A 20,213-nucleotide genomic window follows, 5' to 3' on the forward strand; every position below is an offset into this window, starting at 1 on the left:
ATCCATCTGTGGTTGCATCGATTTCAAACTTTTGCTAAATGCAACTCTCTGCCTTGGGAAGCAGTTTAAGCTAGATCTTTAACAGGTTTTATTTCTACCTACGTGTAGTTAAAACCAAACAGTTTGTAGAGAACACCAGAACTCAGTTGTATCCACGAGATTGCATGAGTGGAGGTTGAATTCATCAAAGAAATTCTATACAGATGCCTAGATTTTGCAACCGTCGGCAGTACCATCGATTTTACGCAGGCAGTTACCGTTTCATTTCATCCTTATATTAATGGTCCATAACATCTTTAGTGCTTAGATTTTTTCAATGTCCGCGCAGAAGGTTCGAGGTCCTCGGATTTAATGGTTGAACGTAAAAGTGATAGGAGATCCCATCCAAAGGATCAGCTTAATGGTGGCTCTTTATAGCATTGATAAATGCCACTCGATACAGCCATATTGTTATAATGGCCTTAATGGTTAAATCGAATCAAAACTTCTTAGGAAGCAGCGCTTGAACGCTTCTAACTTGGAAAGATTTTATACCAATCGCGTTATGCAACAAGTATACAAAAGTTTATATCTAAAAGTAAGGTCAGTAATCAGTTGTTTAGGTCTTGAGCCGATTTTGATACATGAGCTACTAATATGATCTAAATGCACTGTTGTTGCTATTACCGGTGTAATGTCCAAAGCTAAAAGGATGTTAAGTATTTCACGGGACCGCCCCTGATTCTGTTTAAAAATTTTAATTACTTGTTTTTTCCTCCTTGATATGACCAAATGTTTAATCATTTGATTCAATCGATACTCAATATTGATTTAATTCCCTGATAAATTAGTAATTATGATTGTTGCTTTGATTGATTGTTTGTTGAAAAATATACTACCGACTTTCCATTTATTGCATATCCATTGGTGCTTCTTCTTTCAAAGTTTTGTAGATCTTGATGAAACCCAAAAAATAGAAAGGCAATAAAATTCCCATTAAAATTTCGATCTTGTCGATTTCGAATCCTGTTCGCAGTTTCTTTCTCTGATCCCGCCGAGTCTCCGTCGTGTTTCTAAATCCTTTGGAGTATGTTTTTCCACGCGGCCAAGTGGAAAATCTAATTGGTGTATGTGTACGGCTCAAAGGTGAAGACGGAACAAACGTTTCTGCTCCAGTAATGTTTTTGGACAATTTAATTGCTTCCTTTGTACCTCATTGTAATTTCATATGCATACTTGAGTGAAAGAGATCTGTCCCTACGTATAATTGTATCGTAGGAATGCTTTAAGACTTGCTCCAAATGGGAGTATGATTACAATGTTTGTAATTGTACCGCTTGACATCGAGGAGGAAAATTAAAACCTTTTTCAGAGACATGAACTAGATAAGATGGTCGTAATTAATTCAAAAGTATAGTGTACATTAATAAAATAGAATCCTCCTTACTTTTTAGAGAGTAAAAATAAAAGTCCTCTTAAAAATAATCTTGATAAAAATATTAAAGCTGAGGCTTTTAATTGGAAAGCTTTATTAATTAAGACAATAATTACAGCCATTAAGGAGGTTGAGAGCTGTAATGACGATGAAAAAAACGACAAAACTGAAGGTTTACTGTATGGGTGAGCATTTTAGGACCATTATGAGCCCCTTGATGACATTAATGAACGTTTATGCGCCCAAACCTGGCCATGAAGAAGAGAGTTATTAACTATTTGAAGTGTGACTGTTAATAGTCCTTATAAAAGTACATGAATATTTAGAAAAGCTGAAGCAAACGATAGTACAAAAATGACAAGTTATTGAACGGAACTATATAGACAGAAAGAAGTAACGGAAAAGCAACAGGTAAACAATATGAGACAGTTCCCAAAAACTAAAGTAACAGAGGAAAATATCAATACTATATATCCATCTATATAGAAGAGGAGGAATGTGTAAACGAACTGCCCTGTCTGTTTGTTCAAATAAATAAACATTTGGTGAAATTAAAGAGGGTGACGACAGGAGGGTCGAGGCGTGCGTCGGCTTTTTATATAAAATCGCTCAGATGCTTTTGTTTATTGGTACAAATGGATGGTTATTGCTTCATTCTCGTTCTGGTACCAGTTTTATGTAACTTAGTACTTTACTTTTGTCAGTATTGTCATTATTAACAACAGTATTGTTGTGTTCTGAGCTCGTGATCAAGTAACCTACAGTTACTTTCATGGGTTGATGGATAAAGTTTCAATGCACGGGTACCAGTAAGCCTAGGGGTAGGTAAACATTCATGTCATTAGATTGCTAGTTGCCTCTGTTAGATTATAAAGTTCGATTCTCATAATATTCATGTGTTGGCTCCGATTGACATTTGCACAATTTTAGTACCTACTGCCTTAAGACTTAGTTTTCCTTCTATAGCAGCTGAATGCTATGGCATTACTTAGCTTAGTCTTACTAAGTGGATTTATGACGTTGCTGTGAAGATCAAATTATTCCATCTTTTCATGTAATACACTACACAGCTAGAATCTATAACAGTTGATGACCAGACAAATAACGAATCTAAAATCTGCAAACACCCACTTGGTACTACAAAAATTGAAGATTCTTCAGACCAGATAAGAATACTCACTGGGGTCTTTGACGGCGGTGATGACGAGCCTGAAGCCGTTGGCGTCAGTGCCCCAGTTGTCCGTGACGTACTTGAGCGTCACGAAGTTGCTGCGCGTGAACAGCGCGCCGACTTGCTGCTTGGTGTTGCGGCATGAGAGGTCGGCCTGGAATGTAAGATGACAGATTTTGAATAGGGCTAAATATTTACTATTGTTATTTAACGCTGAATAAATGATAAGTAAAGTAAAAAGAAACATAATGAACACTTATTGTATTGCTTAGAAGCGATACTGACGCAAAACCGTCTAATTTCCAGATTTGACTACCTGCCTGCCTTAGATGGTATTGATAAAAATCTTCGTATAGGCTGAAATTAATAACTGCATAAATCGCTCCATGTAAAACTAAAGTTGCTTCCATTTAGACTGGACGCCGACCCCACTATACTTGAGAAAAGGCCAGGCAGATGATGACTTCTTAGACAGTCAATTACCTAGTTGATGTTACAGATATTCTACTAATCACTTCGAAGAACACATGGCCCCAATGTTACCAACATCTCAGAAGACAGAAGCCAATCTAAGACAAGCAATTACAAACCCACGTTATTCCCAACAATCTCTCGAGTATATCTGAGATCGTCCTTGTATTTGTCAGTTAATTTGAACTATTGTTCAGGGAGGCCCATATGTCGGGCCTGATAGTGGTATTGATACATTACAAAGGCCCACGTGATGGCGTTGACACGTGCTAGATTAAACTGGCTTGGTATGGGTTGGTGAATATGGACTATGGTAGTTTACAGGAATTGGTAGTGTTAGAACCGCTGAAAGATTTTAACCGCTATTTAAAACAAGGGTGTGATTACCTATTTCTTTTTTTTTGAATATTGATGACCCATCTTTAAAATAGAGCTGCTAAAAATCCTCCCATCATTGCTTACAGTCACAGACAGTATTATTTGCTTTCAACAAAATTTAGTGCCACATAAACAGAAGTTCTGGTTACAATGTGTGTAGGTACCTTGACACTAAATCGTTTATTCATCAGTACATTCGTATCTACGATAAAAAATCAATTAATAAAAAAACAGAATTGAACTGTACTTCTAAAAGTAAATCCATTAGCTCACGAATTTTTATCTGTATCATTATAATTACGTTAGAATGAAAAATGGAAGCAAAGTCGGAAGCAATTAATAAAGCATTAACATCAATTTAGTTGAAAGGATATGTGTATTATCGATGTCGATAAAACTCATGAAATCTATCGACCTGAAATAAATTATAGTGACACTATAACTTTAGAATATCGGAATGCGATTACATAATTGTTATTTTAATTCCATGATTGTTTCATTCATTATTAAACAATGCCGATTAATGAACGCGTTGTCAATCAAAGCGAATGAATAAGTAATTGAGTAACCATAAAATGACGTAAAACATTCACACAAAACTACCAATGCTTATGATTTTACCGAAGTCATTTGAAAAGGAGTACACAAGTAGAACGGAATCGCACTCAATACCCATCCTTTGTATGAATCACATAATATTCTCGTGGCACTAGTACGTCGAACAACAGTTCCCACGGCGTTCAATCATAGCTTACTGGGAGTCTATATAAATGGCGGCACTCTGATCGCTCATGCGCCACCAATATTTTCTTCATCGAGGCAGGCTTACTGACGATGTCCGGGCTATATCGCTGTCATATTTCAGGGAGAACGATAGCGAAGACGTGACGACCCCCGGATTTGAGACCCCACCCCTCCCCCCATACATCACGTCTCGCCGGACCCCCCAACACCCTCCCCCTTGCATTTCAAAGGCCCTAGTGGACTTGCATTTATTCTTATATACTGCGTTTAATAAAGCTCTCGAGGTTGATATTAAAAATTCTTCCTTAGCACCAGATTATGGCGAGGAATGAATTAAGAAGGGTTTTGTTATGCTAACTATGCCCCGCGAGCTCGCATTAAAGATTTTAATAGCTATAGCTCGGCTAAAACATGGTTTTAATTAGTCAGCTTGCACAGAATCAGTTTTAACACTTGGAAGTTTCGAGAAATGAGTTAACGAGTTCTCTTTGTGCAGTAAAAGTTAGCGGGGGTTCTTGTTTGTCACTGTCTTGTTAGTTTTACAATTACTGAGCGGTCTTTTAAAGGAGTTTTTATTGATCTTGCAGTTTGCGCCATTGGAAGTGTGCAGGAAGAAGACAATTGTGTTTCTATTTACTGCACAAAGCGCGAGCCACTTTTCTAAAGTACTATTTTTAAACCAACTAGGTTTTATGTCTGATGTATTACTCTAAACATTCCCATAATATACTCGAGCTTTACACACCACATTTAAACAAACCTACAACCATACAGCCGATTATAACACTCCTCTATTAAATAAACCCGCACAATAATATGACAATCAGAAGCAACCTCTTTATTCCGAGCCCCCATTCTTCAACAAAGGGGTACAAAACTAGTATTCTTGGTGCACAATGCTGCAGATTGCACCTACTTGTGATTCAGAGTCGCGTGACTGAGTCCCCTATAAGCGCGCCCGTAACTTGGAACGTGATGCAGCTCGCAGGACTTATAGCTCACTCATTCTTCTACTTAAAGAACTCAAACTAGTTACGGTGACTTATGGAGAAGAATCTACGAGCTTGAGACTTTCTTTTGTTTTTTATATTGAGAGTGATCGTGATGTTAGTTGAGTTAACTTTCGAGTAGATTTGGTAGGTCGCATTTTTGGTCCATAATGAAAGGTGAATGAAAGTAGTGAGTTTCTATGAGTGAGTAATATCTGTTCATCGAATGTTGTGACCTATTTTTTGTAGGTAAAAACTGAAAAAGCAATACCGACTTTAAACTGAGCCTACGTTGAAGCCATAAATAACAATAATGTGTTAAAAGGCTGCAGTATCGTTTAAGTATTGATAGATTGTCCATCGCCCCCGAGGCCTGGCTGGTCATTTATTTCTCTAAATCGTTCCGTTTTACGTGACTCGAAATATAAGCAGACGGACTATATTTTTTAACTTTCAAATAAACTCTTAGGCCCATTATTATCACAAAATATTGAAGTTTTATCTGGTAAACAAAATTACAGGTTTGTGTTTCATATTTTCGATTTTAAAACCACACTTTTGCAGAGTTATTATGAAGCTATTTTAAAATGAAATACCTTAAAGCAAAATTTTGCAAACACACACAGTCGTGGTCAGGCTTGGCCCGCATAGCTTCGAAACTATTCGTGGCTCGAGTAGTCTCATCAAAGAGTAAACTGTCTCAAACAGTCCTAGTTGCCACCACACAGGTGCTCCCTTTGTGCGTAATATATCCACAAAATAGTTTCCCCAACAAACAAATTTATTCCATTGAAGTTCCATTTTGTTCGCGTGAAATTTTTACGAAATATTCTCGAAACGGAATGCTGTTTGGTTTCAAATGTTTCATGTGGTGTGCTCGATGGTTTAATGTACTTACCTACTATATGTTGGTTGTTTTGGTATTTACGACTGTTATTCGGTTATTATAATTGCTATTGTGGAATTCAGTTTGTTGTTATTGTTATTTTTGTGGTGCGATTGGTTCGGTTTTCAGTGTTATGATTTATTCGTTACCAGCGTCTTTAGAAGCAGTCCAAATCAGTAAATAGTTGAAGTCAAATATTTTTCTTGTGGCTAATGTTGTTCTTCCATAATATCTACTACAACACTTACGTTGAAATACATAGGTACTATAGTATCGTAAAAAACAGTTACAAAATCCCTTTTCCGAAGAGCTTTAAAATGATCCGAAGCGAGCTTTATATTTAAATTCCATTAACCGCAGTTTACATTTCACTTAGCATTTAATTACACACGTGACAGCCTACCAGGGTTTCATATCCGTGCGGAGCAGTTTTCTCATTATAACTTCCATTTGAATTTAACCGTCAAAGTTTCTGTGACAGCCACATATAGCCAAGAATAGCCGCGGTCGCAGGTTAGTCGACGTAATCCAAGTTGGCTCGTGGCTTGCCAGCCGAAGTTACCCGGCTTTTGTCAAATGTCCGACACTTGAATACGCGATATATTTTACATGTGGAAGTTGGAATTGCAAAGTTTGAATGTCAGGAATTGCTTTGAAATATGATAGTGCTATGATCGGGGTTTGAAGTTTGGTCTCTTTGTTATTGGCGTATCTGAGCGACTGGTAGTTTGTATAGCTACCTATAGTTAGTCAAAGATTAAAAATTTTGACAAAGAAACACCACTCAACTTAATTAACAATTTCATTAACAAGGCGATAATTTAGCCAACAAAATTAAGTCAGCTTTATAAATAAAAATGACTTATTCAAATGAATTGACTTAACATAATATTCGCCAATAATATTAATTCATAATCTGCCAAGTATAAACAGCCAAGCAGAACAAAATAAACATCTTGGCACGAAACTTGGCACATCTTACAATGGGTGCTGAAACTTGGCCGTCCTTTGTTCAGAGTCGTCGCAAAGACGAACTTGGCGAAATTTAAATTTAAAATTGACAAAAGTTGCATTACAATTCGTTTGTTAATTATTTGGTTTGAACACCTGGTGTCTTTGGCAGTATTTTTTTTGGATTTTAATACGATTCAATTGTTATGAAGTTTTGTGAAATTAATTCTGTCCCTCCGGAAGATAGATTTTAATGTATTCTATACAGAGGCTTATGAACTATTTGAATAATTAACATTTTGTTTTTAAATAACAATACAGTTCTGACTCTTTTATTACCTATCATACCTTGTATTCATAATATTCACATCTAAATCGGTTAACTTAAAAGGTACCTGAGATGCAGTTAACAAAGTTTCATTTAAAATTCTACATTTAATCACAATTCTCATTATCCCAATATCACCAAAATATACAAATAATTTCCAACTCTATTATCATAATCATAGGAGTGATAACACATTCCCTAACCGTCTTAATTCCTAACATTTCCACAGTCCCGATTAAAAGTGATTAGTATAATTCAAAGCGGTCCCCATCGTCATTATAGATTCATTCTATGTCTCGCCGGTAGGGCTCCAAATGGAGCGATATTGGGCTCCAAATGGAGCGGTATTAAGCTCCCTGCATACCGGGGCTTCAGGCTTCGGTATCCCTTTTAAATATAATGCCATATCTAATTGAATATTTATAGGAAGTCGGTATTACGATATCGATGAAAAATTCCTCAAAGAATTTTTCCGAGTATTGTATTCGAGACTAGGCTGGGTTGCGGTTTTACCCCTATGCCAATAGCCGTCTGTACTTAATTCTATAATTTTCATCCCAATCCTTTCAGCTATTCTGCCTTGACTGAATCGTGCAGAAGATCGTTAGTTTGGCATGTACGATGTTAATAAGGAAGGTAAGTAATAATTTCTTTCTAGATTGTTTTGCAAAGTTATTTTTAAACCCTTATCTGATTTAATCCTACCTTTAAAAGAAAATAATCTATAGATTATTTGATAATGTTTTTTTTTTATAGTTTTAGGTGTCATTAAATATACGCGGATTTATATGACGCAACGGCTTAGGACACATTACAGACCAAATCGCGTAAAGACTGCATGTCTCTACTTGGCAAAAACTTGGCATGGCCCCCTGGACCCTGTATAACACAGGAGTTTACAAAACAAATGACATCTAAACCCCTCACCTTAGGCGGCGCAGTCGCATGCGCGCCATCATACACGTACAGATGATCGTTGCAGTCAAGTTGCAGCAGGTCAAAGTGCAGCATGAACCGCTGCAGGATGCTGTGCGTCTGGAAGGTCACCGTGCAGTCCAGGTTGCGTTCGTTGCGCGACCAGAGCACGCCGCCGTCCACCTTGCGGTACTGCCGCTGAAGGAAGTGGTCCTTGCATAGGGAGTCCATGTAATCTGGAACAATACACACGTAGATTAGTTAATGATGATGCTACCGGTTTTAGAACTGCGATGGTTTTTAAATGGCCTGAAAATAAGGGTATGTTGATTTGATTTCAACTGATAGAAGAGTAGGCGATGGGCAGCAATAACGCAATCTTCGTATTATTTTATGAAACGAGGATTCTTTGCTGGAATACTTAAGGAATACATATCTTAGGTAAGAATACCTATACTGAGGTATTCATTTAAAGCAGATTGGTGATTTCAGACTTTGACAGTCTAGATCTGCTCAAGATGTTCTCCTTCACCTATAATAATTAGCGGATAGTGCTTAAGTTACTTAGAAAAATTTTCTAAGAAAATACATCTCACTCAGAGAAGCTACTTTGGTATATGCGTGGCCTGTAATCGAAACTACACACTCGTTCTTTAGAGGTTCTTTATCCACTAGACCCCTGTGATAACATCTCCTTGAATGCTTAAACTCCGAGCGTGATTCTAAAATCAATCCCCTAAGTAAACAAACAAAACCCAACAATACAGGAGTTTGGTATCGATCGTCAAGTGTTCTGTCGTCGACACTAACTGATCACCCGCGTGAGCAATGGGTTCAACACAAACAGTTACCTAGTTACCTGCACCCGGGGACATTCGATTAACTTCGCCTTGCCAAGGGTCGAGGGACAACACTAATATGTAAAGTCAATTTTGAATACTGTGTGCTTAGAAGCTGAGGGTCTTAGTTTTGAAGTTGTGTGATTGAAGCTGGTTTGTGAGAAGTGAATTATATGGGATTTCTTGTAATGTAAATGCTGTAAAATGTGTCAGAGAATGACGTAGTTTTATATCTGTAAGATCTTTATCGACCGATATAACTGAAAAATGATTAAAGATTTTTGAAACACAATTTTTTGGGTTTTTGGCTTTGGTATTGGTAATAAAGCTCTATGTCTACATACATATGTACGATGAAAACACTAGTAAGGTCTCAATATTTATGGAATATGACCAACCAAATTCCAAGATCTGATTACTCAATGGAACTTCTATCAGGAGAACGCATTCCTATATTTATCTTACACTACGACATACTACGTACTTTCACACGTCGCAACCAAACAACATTGAACCTTTTACCTTTGGTTTGTTCCCACTAGTTCTACTGCTTAGTTCTACCGTAGAACTAATGGGAACTTTTTTTCCCACTAGTTCTACTATTTGAGGTGTAACAAAATAGTAGAACTAGTGGGAATTATGGTTTTTATTGGTATTCCCACTAGTTCCACTGAACATTTGCAGTAGAACTAATGGGACATTTTGTTCTACTAGACAGAAGAAGTACAGTCGACGGCCTGGGTGACATCTCGCCGTGTCCGTGATTATCTGTAGTTGTGATTTTTATCAGAGCTCAAAATCGATAGCAGTCAGAATAACTTAGATTTTTTTCATGAATTTCAACAAAAATTAAATGTTTTTCTTTATAAAAGTACTAGGACAGCAGAAATGAAGAGGAGCTAGATGGTGTTTAAAATCAGATATTGATATTCATCTACAACACTACTAATTAAAAGACATTGTTTATAATAATACACATTGAATGGGAATGTAAGTATACAATAACGCAAAAATAACTTTGAAGAGACTGGCTATTTGAACTGCAGCCCTAGAATTTAGGCAAAAAAATATCAAATAAAAATAATCGTTTGAAAAACACGCTCAAAAAATTACAAAATAATTCGGACATTTACCGTCGTACTTTTAATAGTCTGTTGAAAACTTGTCTAAAAATGTCAAACGACGTTGAACTAAGGTCCCCTTTGTACACTATTTTTAGAGAAGTGTTCAACAGATGTTTAACTTTTTGTATTAAGACTGTTATTTCCAAACATAATACTCAATCAAACTAACAAAATCAAAAATCTAAATCTAAAATCATTTATTCAAACTTGGCTGTAAGACAGCACTTTTTTAACGTCAGGAATTTACAATAGACAGCCCCCAAAACGCCGACCCTTCACCACTTTCTATGTGTTTTTGCTGGAAAGAAGAAGTGGCGCAACAAACTTCCCAGCAACACATGTCTGTCTGTCTGTAGGTTAGAAGAACCTTTTAACTAAACTAACTTTAGTGTGTGTTTTTTTTTAATCAATGTGTCAAACGATGGTGGTGTTTAAACATCAAAAGAACAAAAAGATTAACTAGCTCCCCTTCATTTCTGCTATCCTAGTACTTTTATAAAGAAAAACGTTAGATTTTTGCTGAAAGTAATGAAAAAAATCTAAGTTATTCTGACTGCTATCGATTTTGAGCTCTAAAAAAAATCACAACTATCGGCCGTCGACTGTACTTCTTCTGTCAAGTAGAACAAAATTATGTCCCATTAGTTCTACTGCCAATGTTCAGTGGAACTAGTGGGAATACCAATAAAAACCATAATTCCCACTAGTTCTACTATTTTGTTACACCTCAAATAGTAGAACTAGTGGGAAAAAAAGTTCCCATTAGTTCTACGGTAGAACTAAGCAGTAGAACTAGTGGGAACAAACCCAATATCTTAGGTAAACCCATCATGATATAGACCTTAACGTAAAGGTAAGGTTTGTTCCCACTAGTTCTACTGCTTAGTTCTACCGTAGAACTAATGGGAACTTTTTTTCCCACTAGTTCTACTATTTGAGGTGTAACAAAATAGTAGAACTAGTGGGAATTATGGTTTTTATTGGTATTCCCACTAGTTCCACTGAACATTGGCAGTAGAACTAATGGGACATAATTTTGTTCTACTTGACAGAAGAAGTACAGTCGACGGCCGATAGTTGTGATTTTTTAGAGCTCAAAATCGATAACGAATAACTTAGATTTTTCATTACTCAGCAAAATCTAACGTTTTCTTTATAAAGGGCTAGGATAGCTGAATAATCTTTTGTTCTTTGATGTTTAAACACCACCATCGTTTGACACATTGATAAAAAACACACACTAAAGTTAGTTTAGTAAAAGGTTCTTCTAACCTACAGACAGACGACATGTGTTGCTGGGAAGTTTGTTGCGCCACTTCTTCTTCCAGCAAAAAACATGAAAGTGGTGAAGGGTCGGCGCTTCTATTTAAATTCCTGACGTTAAAAATGCTGTCTTACAGCCAAGTTTGAATAAATAAATGATTTAGATGATTTTGATTTGATTGAGTATTATGTTTGGAAATAACAGTCTTAATACAAAAAGTTAAACATCTGTTGAACACTTCTCTAAAAATAGTGTACAAAGGGGACCTTAGTTCAACGTCGTTTGACATTTTTAGACAAGTTTTCAACAGACTATTAAAAGCGACGGTGTCCGAATTATTTTGTATTTTTGAGCGTGTTTTTCAAACGATTATTTTATATTTGCCTTTTAGGGCCAGTTCAAATAGCCAGTCTCTTCAAAGTTATTTTTGCGTTATTGTATACTTACATTCCCATTCAATGTGTATTATTATAAACAATGTCTTTTAATTAGTAGTGTTGTAGATGAATATCAATATCTGATTTTAAACACCATCTAGCTCCTCTTCATTTCTGCTGTCCTAGTACTTTTATAAAGAAAAACATTTAATTTTTGTTGAAATTCATGAAAAAAATCTAAGTTATTCTGACTGCTATCGATTTTGAGCTCTGATAAAATCACAACCAGATAATCACGGCAGATGTCACCAGGCCGTCTGTACTTCTTCTGTCTAGTAAATAAAATGTCATTAGTTCTACTGCAAATGTTCAAGTTAGTGGGAAAAATAAAACCATAATTCACTAGTTCTACTATTTTGTTACACCTCAAATAGTAGAACTAGTGGGAAAAAAAGTTCCCATTAGTTCTACGGTAGAACTAAGCAGTAGAACTAGTGGGAACAAACCAGATATTGATGAGATATAGATAAGATAACTGAGTCAGTTTATCTGTTGGTTCGGAGCCAGTTTTTAGGAAGCTGCCGAGCGTTCTCAACTGCTGTCTGCAGACTTTTGCCTGCTTCTTTAGATATTATGTGAGTAATATTTAGTAACAATAATTTATAATCTACATCGTATATACTCCCCAGTTATTAAACTCTTATGAAGAACAAGTGACACAAAACTTAAATTAAATGTGACATCACTTGAGTGAAGTATTTTATACAATTTACAGTTGGATTTTTTAAAATCTTTAAAAATATCATAGCCAGTAATTCACTAATCCGAATCAATTTCCTAATTCCTTTGACAAATAATCACCAAACGCCCTAACTTCTCTCCTTTTAATTCCAGGTCACGCTGCAGCACACTCCTGATACTGGCGCTCCTGATAGCCAGTACATCATCAGCGCCCACCAACCGGCTCCTCATGAGCCTGGTCTCAGGAGTCACCACCGGGCTAGAGGTGCCCACCGCCGTGGTCGCCGGCACGGGCGCCGGAACCGGATCGTTACAACTAGTGGTGAATGTGCATACGGATAGTCATGGAAATATCGAAGTTTTTACGAATTAAAGTGATGTGTTTGTGTGAGAGTGGGTTTTATATAAGCTAGTGTGTGTGTGAAAATATTAAGTGGTTAGAAGTGGTGATTTGAAAATACCCTGCAAAACTGCCGAAATCTTGAAGATGGAGATGTCAATATATGGACAATAGGAGCTTATAACCATACTAAATTATACGATTAAATCTAAGACTAGGAAGAAAGTCACCAAATAGTTACAAAAGCGAGGAAACGAAATATATCTGATAATCAACTTCAATTTGTAGATAAGAGAGATAAACTGCGCGAGATCACTACGAAAGCGTGTGAACGATACTTGATAAGAGAAACGTAAACTACTTACATATTAGTGGTGTTATTATATACCTCTATTATATAGTCAATTATTGATATACTTCTTATTAACATTGCCAGTTGTTTATAATTTTGAGAGAAAATGTATGTTTTTCATAATTATAAGTACTCACACTTAAAATAATGAACGAATTTCGATAAAACTTCGCAGATAAGCCATGCCCATTGCACAATAAGTGAATATAATTTTTGATTGATGATAGGAATGTACAATTATGTCGTCACATGATTATGTAAATAAGTAAAGAATATAGTATGTATTTCGAAATAACCTGTATCTGTATTGTTGAAAGCCTTTGGGGCCTGACAAATCGTAAAAACACAACGTTTGAGTGATTTAGTATCAGAGTACCTACGTGTATTGAGTGTCTGATTGACACAGAGTGTGATAAGTGATAATTTCTTACATAGAGCACTTAAAAATTAAGCCATAGCTTTCTGTTATCAATCTGCTATTCTCCTACAAGTTAGAAGAAATAGCATGAATATCAACCCATTTAAAAAACCTCAGCATATAGCGTTTGCAAATCAAACTCAGTTCGTCAAAAAGTAAGCGAATTCAGTATTGAAAACGTACGCCAATTCAATTCAGTCAGTAATTGTTACTCTGATCCAGAAGTTTGTTTGAAAAACGAAACTTTTTGTTTCACAACTATCGGGAAACTAGCTAATTGAACAATGATAAAAATAGGTTTGAAGTGCAGTGATGCTGATTGAAATTCTGTCTATGGATGCATGTTTTTCGCTTTTGTACGACGTTTATAACTTTATACTGTAAACAATATTATGGCAAGTTATGTATATTTACATAAATTACTGTGTACAAGATTACACTGTTTCCATAACTAAAGTACCAAATAAGTACTTATAATTATTATATAAAATCTATCAAACGAATGAAATCTATCATCATAATGTATGCTTGATATAAATATCTTGATTAAGAACTTATTTTAACTGTATTTAAGTTTCTGTTGTATAAAGATTTATTTTTATGAAAAGGCTTGTTGTATCGTCTTTTTATATTTTTTATTAAAAATAATGGCTAATTTAATGTTATTTTTTTATTTAAAACCGTAGAACTTCAGGTGAATGCGATTATTGCAGAATTTGTGTCCATAATTTTCGAAAAGTGGTTAAACGTGCTATAACATAGGTACACAAAAACAAAAAAATCAGTTTAATAACTGAACTATTAAAAAGACAATCAGATAGACAATAGTCTAGACTGGTGAAATGACAAAAGAACAATTGAGCACCCTTTCCTTCCCACCCAATACCCATTCGTGGGACTAATGGCTGCTTCCGAAGATTGCCGAAATTAGCCGACGTCGCCCGAAGCGGTCACGTACAGGTGAATTGGAGGGCTGATAAGGTACCTTACTAGCTCTATATTATAGGTAGGGATAATATGAAACTATGGAATTACGAGTGAAGTGGGTTTTGGAAATGTAAGACGAATAGATGGACAAACAATCAATTTCGTTAGGTGAGGTATTGATTATCATATCAGAAAAATTATGAAGTACATAATATGTTTGTTACTACTTCACGTAAACTCCTGAACTATTTTTGATACCAGTTGACAGTATTATAGCTGAGCACTTAGATTATGATTGAGAAAGTTTGTGAGTGTCATATTTATTAGTTTTACTAGCGAAAAAGAATTTGATTTCAATGAAACCTGGTAGTAATGTAACTTATTCAGCATAGAGCTTATGGGCTACTTTTATACGGATGAAACTACATATTTCTTAATTTAAACATTTATAATAGACTGGTCATATAAAAATCGATCCTATACAAGAAACAACCTTACCCAAAATATCCATATACATCCTCAGATCAAAGGGACCTAACTACCCACATATAGCAAGCTAATCCATCTAATAAGGCCCACAATCTCACTATACATTGCGGACACATTGACCCACATAGGAAAGCAGACAGGCGTTTGACGTACATTGCTCGTCTTCAATGTACTGTGTAGCCGGTGTGCCCCACCGAGCTGGCGATGGAACGCGAATATAATGAAGATTATTGTGTGACAATCGGTTTCATTGGGTTGTTTGTGTAATGAAACAGTTTTTTGGTGGTTATAGGTAAAGCTAATGAAGGAGAAATGTATTGTAAAGTAATTTTAAAGCTGAAGAGTTCTTTCATTTGTTTGATTGGACTACAAGATCGATTTGAAAAATGATTTAGTGTTAAATAGCTCATTTATAGATGAATACTATGGAATTTTCATCCGAGTATGAGGAGTAGTCCCCGGTGAAATCCTGGAAGCTAGTGTAAAAATATCATATGAAAATATGTACCTAAGTTAATACATATAATCATGTCTCGGGCAACCTTCTAAAATTAAATAACATGATATCTCCACACATTTCGTGTCACCCTTTACACTAACCCATGTACAAAATGTCGTCTCCTAATCCTTCACACACACAAACATACATGCACATTAAGCCACGCACACACACAAGATCCTTTTAAACATAAGCGTCAATTTTCGACTTCATTATATTTTCATTTACAAAAGAGAAGTCGGCAAATAACCCTTTCGTCGTCCAACTGGTACAAAGGTGGACTTGTGTAAAAACTGGGTTATTATCATGGAGAACAAAGTGACTAGCGGAGGTGACATAACGGAAAATCTCCTAAGAAAGTAGCGCACCAAAATGCGGGTGTCTGGGAGACGAGGAACGGTACTGTCTTCGCCCTTACACACGTTCTTTGGACCCAATCATTTTTTATAAGTACAAAAATGTGATGTCTCAAAGAACCCGAACGCCTCATAAGTGCACTAGTAACTGATCATTTTGGCCATGCCCACCGTACGAATTGGACCTAGAAGAAGGCGCCCGACCTACCTGCATTATGGCTTCTCCGCTCATCTTCCTTACTCCGTAATTATTACCGACGGTGAAGGGTTAGACAAAAAGCCTGAGCAAATTACAGCTCGCTAGGGTTGCTTTTTGTTGTAATGTAATATTTAGTGAGGCTTTGAGCTCTGGAGCTGAGAGATTTGTTTGGGATGTGGTTTCACTGTTTTGTGGTGCATCGCACTGTAGGTAACTTTGTAATCCTTAAATATTATATAGGTAACTGCTGGTAGTCATGTTAAAACCCGTGGAAAGTCACATAATGGTTAATCATTGTGTGAGTGCAGGGGAAGTCGTGAGAAATTACAAGTCCTTCTTACAAGTAAAATAAAGGATCAAATATACATAATTAATATTATAGTCTTGAACGGTTTATGTGGTTATTTATTGTAAAACTATGAAATTCATCATATGTGAATCATACGAGAGTTCTTATAGTTGCTATTTAAAAATGACGTGCCAGAAAGTTCTCACAGTGTATAATCATCTGCCTAGCCTTTTCCCACCTCCTATGGTCGGCTTCCAATCTATCCAAATGAGTACCAGTGTTTTACAAGGCGAGACTGTCTATCTGATCTCCTTTACCCAGTTACAGAAAATTAAATCTTCAGTATGTTTATATACTCTTCCTCCTAAAATCGTATCCCAAGGTTAGTCGGAATTATGATTACTGGGTTTTACGGCCCGTAACCCAGTGTCCCTCGTAAATATCATTTAATTGAGAATTTTTAATTTAACAAAGTGTTGCTCCCGACTGCCGTACTATTTCCCTTTTATTATAATTTGTAATTTATTGAGGTACGCTGCGAATTGCTCGGGTTATTCTGTTATCTTTTGTTTTTATTGTATTTTTGAAGTACCTCAGTAATTCGGTTCTGTTCCGAGTTATATCACTGGTCGTGGAATTGGTGATAAATGATCCAGGACTTTGGATATACCAGTACATTCGCGATTACATAGTTTCACCCACATCCCGTAAGAATACTTGGTGCACCCAGATAAAGAGTAGCCAATAGCCTACTGCGAAGAATGAGCTATACTTACATATTTAACTCTGAAATAATTGTTCTAATCGGTACAGTAGCTCCTAAAAAAACTTTTCAGCTTTATAATATTAAGCATAGGTTATTATTTATCACAACAGAAGAAGCATACCTACATTATTTTTAAAACTACCTATCTCCCTCTCGCCTCAAAACATCCTACAGATTCTAATTTCTAAATAATTAGCTCGTATTTTCCATAATATACAGTAGGTATATTAATAGCAGCCACTTGACGCAGCCGAGTAAATTACGCGTAAAAGCTAGTGATGCGTTAACGCTGCGTCACCGCAACGGCCACGCTCGGTTCACGCACAAATGCGCGTGTGATACGCTGAGTAAACGCCAGCTTATTGACAAGATATTGCCTCTTAAATAGATTTAAGAGGCCTTTGTAATGAACTAGCCGTGTCTCGAGGTTTCACCTGTGTTTCAGGAGATTTTTTCCGTACCCATATTAAATATAGCCTTTATCATCCGGGAATAGTGTAGCTTCTCAACAGTGAAAGAATTTTTCAATACAGTTCAGTCGATTTAATGTAAAACTACTAAGTATTGTAATGACCGGCGGAGAAAACTTCCATCCACATTACTCGAAGTATTTTCACATTTAACAACAGCAATTATCACATTTCTAGAATAGCTACTAAACAAACGAAATACTCAAATACAGGCATCCCAATTCCACTGAGCGTAAAAAAGGACGAGTGTAAAGAGGAATACACACACTACACACATAACAAACGCTGTGCCACTAAATCGCTTCAAAAAAGTGTGTACACCCCTTAACACTACAGACAATACAAACTAAAACTCTCATGAAGGGGAAAGAGAGAGAGACATAAGTGTTGAAGTTAGAGCAGATAAAAAACTTTCCAACTTGCAATAATGCACTAAGTTGTTGTGGACGCTCAAACTACTATTACAGTGTTCCGCGAGTTTAAGTGCCAACTATATGTGTTATAGCCACTATGTGTGTTTGTTCATGCAATTAATACAAGCAATCATTCCACAGTTTAAACTGACTGCTACTCTATAGCAGCATGACACTAAAGTTCCTAAGATAATATGTTTAAGATTTTATATGAAACCTTTTAGTCTATCGGATAATGGTCTGGAAAGCACTTCACTCATCCTAAACGAAGTCGGGAGTACACCCTCTTTAGAAGTAGGGGGGGCGGGTGGCGGGGTGGGCCGAGGGTATCGACCCGCGCCATTATACCGCTGGGTCGTTCACCCCGCGCCCCGCTACGCCGTACCGTAGGCAGCTACGGCGTAGCCTCGTAGCGTCGTAGCTAGCAAAGGCATTTTTTCCGTTTTCCCTGTTTTGGTCCAATATTGAGCCTGTTTGTTATTTGTTTTTGGACAATGTAAGTATTAGAGTAGAACGTTTGTCGTTATGGGTTTTCGTTACAAATTCAACAGGGCTTAGTATTGCGGAACAGAATATTTTTATGGTACTTTGATGAGGCCTTCTGCTTAGAAATGTGAATGGGAGGATAAAAGATAAAGATATTTGTAAGCATATTGCAATTTGTTTGTGGTATAAGAGCTTTATGAGATCTACTTGGATGTTGTAATTAATCGCTCTAATATTCTCTTCTAGAACGAAGTTGTGTCCGTAGCCAAACTAAACTTTATTACCTAAAGTAATTACAACCTAATTCTTCAGCAGGTACATATAACCTTATAACAGTGTGTGTCAGGAATCCAATCAGTACGTCCGATAGACAGGACCTTCATCAATGGAAGCTTCACGTTTAGGAGGGTAATTTCATATTCATCGCGCGCAGAATTGTAATCATGCTTGATACTTCATAAAGGACGAAATTATGGACTCTCGCTACATACAAATCAATAATATTGAACTTTTGTTTTCTGGGAAAGGGACATTTAGAGGGTTTTGCTATTTTATTATTAAGTAGTCAGCTCTTCAAAAGCTTGCTTGTATCTAGCTCTCCAAAAAATGGCTTATTTCTCTTTAGGTATTTTTACAAACTTATTTTTCTACAAGTAGGGTTAGGGTAAAGGCTTTTTAACCTATACATACACTAATTTAAAGTATTAATACTTATTTCTAATACTTTAATTGGTGTACCTAACCAGTTTAATACTATTAAACAGTAATTCTGGTCATGCAATGTAAAAAAAAACCGTTTAGTACCTAGTAAATGTTTAAATTAAATAAATAAAAACATGTACTCATGATGAACGTACAAAGGCACCAAAACCAAAGATTTTGTTCTGAACACCCACATCCTACATGGTAAGTTTCGGTTGTAAACCACACTCTACACTAGAACTTAGCGCTTACTCCGACTTGGTTCCAATCCAACTTCTCTACCACATTATATTGTAAAAGATACGATCTATGAAAACTATAGCTGTTGATAACTGATTATATGAAATCCAACATGTTTATAGATAGGTATGTATGGTGTAAGATAAGGATATAAAGTTTTTAACTCAAACTTATAACAGTCTTCTTGCGTCGGGGGTAAAAAATGAATAAAAAGCTGTCAATTCAGAACTGTGTTTAACCGTTGTTTAGTATGGAAAACGATTTATCCTCTAAGAATTGAATAAACGTCAAAAGAAAATAGCATGTTTTAAGGAATAAATATAGATAGTAATCGTATCCTCTCATACATCTAAGTGGTTACATCGCTAGACACTTTTAAACTGTTGTATCGGTTTAGATGACACTTATCATATTAAAGCAATATCAGAATAACATATAGGACAATTTTTACCCATGTGAGGCAAGTAGTGCCCACAGAACGAGGGCACCACGGACGGCAATTTCATCAATAAAATTCAAGTCAAATCAGTTATTTCATTTAGGCCTTTACACGCACTTATGAACGTTAAAAATATAACTAAGTTTGATTCTAGTTGCCCATTCCAAAAGTAGCTTCCTATGGACAAGAACGGGCAAGAAACCCCATGGTTACTTGAAATTGTCAAAACTGTCTAT

General features: G+C 36.2%; 1 protein-coding gene across 4 annotated transcripts in view; it reads right to left on the bottom strand.

The window, feature by feature from the left end:
* Positions 1 to 20,213, bottom strand: part of LOC110376985 (uncharacterized) — a 56,077-nt gene that overhangs the window by 3,711 nt on the left and 32,153 nt on the right. For all 4 annotated transcript variants that reach the window (XM_021335656.3, XM_021335655.3, XM_064035117.1 and 1 more), the window contains exons 2-3: positions 8,260 to 8,483; positions 2,595 to 2,739 (exon numbers count right to left, since the gene is read on the bottom strand). In XM_021335656.3, coding sequence (XP_021191331.2) covers positions 2,595 to 2,739; positions 8,260 to 8,483 — 369 coding nt within the window. The remainder of the gene's footprint in view (positions 1 to 2,594; positions 2,740 to 8,259; positions 8,484 to 20,213) is intronic.

This window comes from Helicoverpa armigera, chromosome 6, assembly GCF_030705265.1.
Source record: "Helicoverpa armigera isolate CAAS_96S chromosome 6, ASM3070526v1, whole genome shotgun sequence".
Taxonomy (NCBI): domain Eukaryota; kingdom Metazoa; phylum Arthropoda; class Insecta; order Lepidoptera; family Noctuidae; genus Helicoverpa; species Helicoverpa armigera.